General features: G+C 37.3%; 1 protein-coding gene across 1 annotated transcript; it reads left to right on the forward strand.

Moving 5' to 3' along the window:
- Positions 1-6183: 6183 nt before the first annotated feature.
- On the forward strand, positions 6184-6814 carry LOC308630530 (cell death-inducing p53-target protein 1-like; the record flags this gene model as incomplete). The annotated part of the gene is made up of 2 exons (XM_081260627.1): positions 6184-6274; positions 6423-6814. 2 exons carry the CDS (start codon positions 6184-6186, stop codon positions 6812-6814), a joined length of 483 nt encoding a protein of 160 aa, XP_081116753.1.
- Between the last annotated feature and the right edge of the window lie 249 nt (positions 6815-7063).

The raw sequence follows: 7063 nt of genomic DNA on the forward strand, positions 1-7063 counted from the left end.
TCTCAAAAATAGGATATTAACTTTTCTTATATAAAAAATGGTGATACATCACAAACGAATGATACATCACAAACGAATGGGTTTTCCAAATATTCTCCTTTTTTCAGTAAACCTATTTTTTCTCTTTTTAAGAAAACCAAAGGGGACAAAAGTTTACCTTTTAAATGATTCCTTAAACTAAAAATTCATTGCCAAGAAAAATATTTAATCATTAATAGCATATTAATCAAATAAAGTTTATAGAAGTTTTTTAAAAATAAAGAAATACTCTTGTACAGATATTTTATTAAAATAAAATTTAAAAATGAAGATGATATCCCATTAATAATCACAGTATCAGTTGATGGATGTTGTAAGCAAATATATCAGTTTTATTCTCAAAACTTTGATTTCAACAATATTTTAGTTACCTTTCCAATTTAACAGTCATAGTTGAATGCTTTTCTCTAAATTGGAGTTTCCTCCCTTAATGAGGACAAAAGTTGGTTTCAGCTGGAAATTTCTTTCAATCAAAACAACCCACAATTCAAGATTTCTCAGGAATTTCCTCACTTATTTCTAATGTACTGGGTTTAAATCATTCTTCTTTCATTTTTCACAGCCTCAATTTTGTGTAATGTATTTTCATGAAAATATATTTTTTACAGTAATTCTTCCACCACACCCAGATTCCCTTCAGCCTTAGAAAATAAATTCTTCAGAACGTTCATATTTCTTGGTATGTATTTTTCAGCAGTGTATATAAATATAAAGGAATATCTAAAATTGTATTGTATTTAAGCTTGCTGGGTAATTACCAAATTTATATGCTTTAAAATATTTTGGGTTTCATTTTTCCTTTATCAATAGGAAAAGAAATGCAGAACAATGTTATAAGACGGAAGTGGGAAGAAAAAGGGGGAAAAGGAAAACTATTTTTAAAACACTGTAAATGCAATTTAATAACTGGGACTAACTTGGCTTTCTCTCTCTCTCTCTCTCTCTCTCTCTCTCTCTCTCTCTCTCACACACACACACACACACACACACACACACACACTTTCTTTCTTCTCTAGCTTTCTCTCTCTCTCTCTCTCACTTTTACTACCTCTCTCGCTCTCTTTCTCACTTAGCTCTCTCCCTCTCTCTCTCTCTTTGCTCTCTCCCTTTCTTTCTCTCTTCTTTCTTTCCCTTCTCTCTCTGTCTCTCTCTCTTTTTTATCTTCCTTCCCTGTTAATCAGACACTGTCACAATAAAGATCTCTTGGTTGCAAAAAACAAACAAACAAACAAACAAAACTGGGAATAACTTGGAACAATTTGATTGGCATGCACCCTATGTCAAGTCACACCTTCCATAATTTTTATATGTATATTCCTAGTGTATGTTCCCAGAAGTGAAATTGCCAATTTGAAGACCATGCATTTTTTTAAGTTTGATTGATACTGCAAAAACATATATTGAAAAAAACAAAAACCAATAATGTAATGTTGGTTGATGTTGCAGAAAATGGGAAACCCAGAAACCACAGTGCCTATATTGCCCTTGTTATTTATGTATCATCCCCATCTCTACCTCAGCAACCATTACATACAGGTACCCATCCTGACGTTTCTGGCATGGCCAATGATGAGGGTCTGCAAGCTTCAAGTAACAAAGTCAAAATTTTTCTATTTGGTTGTTCAGTGAACTTGTCCTGGAGGATGCTTTCTGATAGGTGATGAAATCTTTACACTTCACATCTAGGCCTGTGTATTTAAAAATATACTTCTTTTTGTATCAGATCCACTGATCCTTTTGCTATCTGGTTCCCGAGAACATGGCCAAGCTACAGGCCATTTCTCAAGCATCTGCATACATTCGCACCTCAGAGACATTTCTTTTTCCGTCCTAAGTGGATGACCAGTTATCTCAACCCATCTATTTTGGTGCACATCTACGTACGAAGTGAAGTACTTCCAAGACAAACTTGGGCTTTTCTGTTTTCAGCATGATAAGTGACCCTCATATGACCATAACTGTCAGCTGAGGAAAGAAAACCATGGAGTAATACATGGGTTTGATCCACCTGATCATGCAACTTACTTGTGATATATAGTCCTTTCTAGGCTCAATCATGGGTATTCCATTTTAAATACATGATAGACTGCTGCTAGGCATGTACAAATTTAGGACTTGGTGGGCTGACAGAACCCAGCACATGACCATGAGTTCTCTTTACATAGTTACTTAGTATACTTTGGTTAAGATTTTAATCTCTATCATTGGCCTCAGGCTCAATGCTTAACTTACAGCTTACTGCTTTTAGGTGTGAGATATATTATCTCGAGGACCTAAAGAGGCTCATGTGGAACAGTGATTCCTTCATTGTGTTAAAGGATGCAAGATGCAACTATTTACCTTTGACTCTGGAGTGTTTATATCAGAATATTCTTGATCATTGGATGTCTAAAATCTACTGATGTGGCAAGTGCCTGTATCTTCATAAAGTGTATCTTCCACTGTGAAATGCACATATTTCATAGTGACCCCAGTACACTAGCCACGTTATTTCTCATCCTGTCTAATTAGCATAATGGGACCAATAAGATGAATCTATGGAATGGTAATTTGGTTCATACCGCTTTAGATAACATTATAAAAAAGAAAGTAGGACAGTTAACCCTAGAAAAAACTGAAAATGAATACTTATGTCTATCCTATGTGAAGGTGAACAGTTTCTGCTATCTCTTTATACTTTAAATGGAAAAGACTCCATTCACCAAAGCATAGAAGTGTACCACAAAGTAGAGACCTTACAAATCTGCTCTAGGAATGATACTACGTCTGGCATGTTACCAGCACTGGAAGTCTTGATTGAGGAAGCAGTAGGACAGCAATTACCCAAGAAATAACTAGCTATTTCTTCAGAAGCCACACTGGAGAATTAATTAGAGATATGACAGCAACCCTTCATCCTATGATATTTTTAATGATATCACTGAACTCTACCATTCCCATCCTTCAGAATATGATATGGCTTTTTTTGTTTCTGTCTGGGCTGGCAGAGAGAAATTTCAGAGGTTTCCATGAACTTCTTTATCAAGTGCCATAATAACTCTTACTCTATTATCAGGGGAACCTGAAAATTCCCATGCTCTGACACTAAAACCCCTGTGAATCTCTGAACCATAGAATGTAAGTTCTTTCTTTGCTTAGTCTCTAGAATATAGGGTCTTATCTCTTCTAGCAAGGGGAGCTGCTATCTTCTTATATCAGAGAATTCAAGAACTCAAGAATCTTTCAAATGACTCATCACAAATCTCAGGATTACTCTTCTTTCCTATCAAAGACCAGAGTAAAGTCAGGTCCTGACTAAAGAATAGAACAGGAATCAGCAAACTTTTTTTTTTTCAAAGTGTTAGATAATTAGTGTTTTCAACTTTGCAGTCTGTTTGATTTCTGTGGTATCTGTTCAACTCTGCCAGTGTAGCATGCAAACAGCCATGAAAACCATGCTAATGAATGGTAAAGATTGAATTCCAAAAAAGTAGGTTGTTGGATGGTTTTGACCACTGGACTACAACTTAATGAGCCTTAAAAAATATTCTTGCCAGGGATGTGAATTAAATTTTACCTGAGTAAATTTCACACATTATTAAATATTGGACTTTATTACTAGTGTAAATAAAGCTTCCAGCTACAAAAAAAAAGAGAGAGAGAGAAAGAGAGAGTTTCTTTACACACTGCTGTGAGATCATTCTGTCCTTACAGTGTGTTTTAAATTGATAGTTGACTAAACAAAAATTCTCTTTTTTTTTTTCTTGAAGATGTCTTTTGTGGATAAGAAAAAATCAATCAAATCTTCTATTGTTATGATCCATTGCCCTCTTACCTTTCAAGTTTTGGAGCTATTCCCTAAGGCATGTTCCTTTTCCAGTATTCCGCAAGTACAAAAAGTTTTGTAATCTTAGTGCTGTATCAAGCTAAGGAATCCACCAGCAGGTTTCTTGATCAATTCCAGATTTCTTACCAGAGTGTCTGCTCAATATTCCTCCAAAAGTGTTTAGCTGCATGGAATTTATTCAGGTAGGAGTAATAGAAAGCTTGTGAGGTGAACCAAGGAGGAAGTAAGAGAAAAGTAAGAAGATCAGTGAAGATAGCAATAATGACCAGCATGTGGTTATTGTAGCTTAATTTTGATAGATGCCACTGAAGACTAAGTGGAACACATTTCAGAATTGCCTCAATCATGGGACCAGAAGCTGGGATATTCTCCACCAGCTGCTGTCTCTCATTGGTGGAAGGTTAGTTGTGGTTATTAAAGTAGCTCCTCCAGGCATCTCTGCAGTATTCCCTAATGGAAAGAGAACACCCTGGGCAGGGAGATGCAGGGAGCTATTGATCTGTGTAGAAACCATATGCTGCATCTCCTGGGAAGCTGAGCTGATAGCCCATTGACTGAGAATCGCTCATGGGAACCACTATGTGAAGGTAACATGTGAGATGAACTGATCCTTAGAAACAATAAATTAATGTTAAAGGGATAGTTGCAAGCATTGTTTCAGTAATATAAAATATGTAGTGAATAAATTAAAATGTCATGGTGGGAGGCTAAATAGATGGATATTGGGCTCTCTGCCTGGATACCTTTATTTTGGTGATCTAGGCAGGAAGTCATATCCTCCAAAGACTACCAGGAGAACATTTGCATTTGAACAAGCTGTGTTTATTGTTCATTTCAGCAAAGGAGACCATACAACATGGAAAACCATAGGCCATCTCAGCAAGAGGGAGTTCAAAATGACTTATGCTAGGATGTGGGCTTGTATTTGGAAGTTTGAGAAGGGATTTAAAATAGCAACTTTTCTCTGGATGAAATGCTAACACAATGCAGGAGCCACACTATGATTAAATATCTTAATAAGTCTTATATAAGGATGTGGAAGATTAGACTTGAGCTAAACTGTAATTGATAAAGAAGCACCAGCCACTCACATTGCCTAGGAGAGGGAATATATAGTATTTTGTGGCTCGTACAATGTTCATGTACTGTTTGTTCAGATATGAAAAGATATTAGTTTCTCATCATCTAAAATACTTACTTTCCTTTCAAAACAACATAATATTTTATGAAAATAATGCTTGACCTTCTCTTATTCAATAGCATTAAAATGTAAAAGAAAAATAATAGATAAAAATAAATTATATTAATCATTAACTAATCCCATTAATAAAATGAGATTGTTTTACTCCTACATTTAAATTACAAGAGATTATTGAAAATACAAGTAATAATTTTCATTTTCTAAAGTTTAATTTTCTAAATGAAGAGTTGATCAGAGACAACAAATCATAATTTCTGAATCATTTAATAAAAATCAATCATGTTTTTACTTTATTCACTAAATACATTAGTAAATAAAATGCACCTAATAATACACTAATACATTTTGGATACAGTTTAAATTTCAAATATACCTTTAAAATTTCTGGAAAACTTAATATTTGACATGTGTTTTAAACTAAATAGATTAGCCCATTCCTCAACTAATTCAGTTACTTGATATTGGGTTTTACAATGCAGAAGCCAAATCCAAGGTAGAGGTTAGTAATAGAGGAAGGTAAGTGGAAATCATCTATCAGTTTTTTTTTAATGAAAGGTCAACAGTAGAATGCAACTCAGAAGGAAACACCACCTTGACATTCACCCCAGCCCAGCTAACACTCTGAAAGTTTCATATAAACACGTTCCCTTCCTTCCATTGATGCTTCAGACATAAGAGTGAAGTGGTACAGCTGTGGGTCTCCTCTGCGACAGTCACTTACTACTGCACTGGCTGCTAGACCTGGCCAGGGAAGACCTTTCTTCATTGATCACTGCCACATAATGAGATTTAGTGCCCAATGGAGATCTGTTGTGAAAAATCAATAATGGTAAATAATAAACAATGCAGATTACACAGAAGTATATTTCACTGCTTTTCAGTAAAAAAATGATCAACAGGAACTTAGAGTTTTAGTAGTTCTACTAATCACACATTTATGTGATCCAATGGCAAAATCTTGGTGTTGATATACCCATGTTATCTATTTATTGCAGAAAAAGCTAAAGCCTTTTGTTTTACGTGGCATTCTGGGTTGAGGACATTTGAAATCATTTCTAGGCCTACCGTTGTATAAGTTTAAAAGAACAAGAATGGCTTCTGGTAGAGGACACGGGGCATGTGGGAGGCTCCAGGTCCTACAGGCCATCAGGCACATGGGGGCAGCTGTGCGCAGAACCTGCTGGCTGGGAAGTTCCTCCAAAGACCAGGTCTGATCTGGGCCATCACTGTGACCCATGACCTTGGGCGCTAGGTTTCAGAGCTCCCCAGAGCCCTGTCCATCTTGGCCAGTAGCTGAAGGACTTTTACCCACTTCCTTTCTCTGAGTACCAGGGATTTGAGGTCCATGATAAGCAGCAAAGTTGTTTAATAAGCCACCCCTTCCTTATCCTGGGGACCCTACAATCCAGCTTCTGGAAGAGAAGAGTGGAGCCCCAGCCACCCCAGGCTGTACTTCCCCAGCTGTTATGCAGCGCCTACCAGGCATGGCACTGCTCCCTGAAGACATCGGCCTCCCGTCTTATGATGCATCCGTGCAGACTACATGTCCCCACTGCCAGGAGGCCATCACCACCAAGATCTCCTATGAGGTTAGCCTGCCAAACCTCAGGCTGGGTTTCTTCTGCTGCTTCATGGGGTGTGATCTGGGCTGCTGCTTGATCCCCTGCCTCATCCGTGACTTCAAGGATGTGAAACACAGGTATCCTAGCTCCAAAATCTACATTGACACATACAAGTGCTTGTGCTAACAGAGCTGAACTCCAACTCCCCAACCTGTCAGTGGCCTCTCCCTATGCCTCACTCCCTGTGCTCAGTGGTCTTTTCTCCTCCACTTGGGGTTGCAATTTGTGCCACCCTGGAAGTCCTATCCTCTTCTTACCCTACCCTGAGCATCTGACTCTTTCAGCAAAAATTCTGTGAGTTTTAAAGGCCAAGGACAAGCAGTGGCAGAGGAATAACACTGAGCTTCTGTGTTGCTGGTTTGCTTGGTGTTTTGT

Source organism: Spermophilus citellus (assembly GCF_964194105.1).
Source record: "Spermophilus citellus genome assembly, chromosome: 11".
NCBI classification, from domain to species: Eukaryota; Metazoa; Chordata; class Mammalia; order Rodentia; family Sciuridae; genus Spermophilus; species Spermophilus citellus.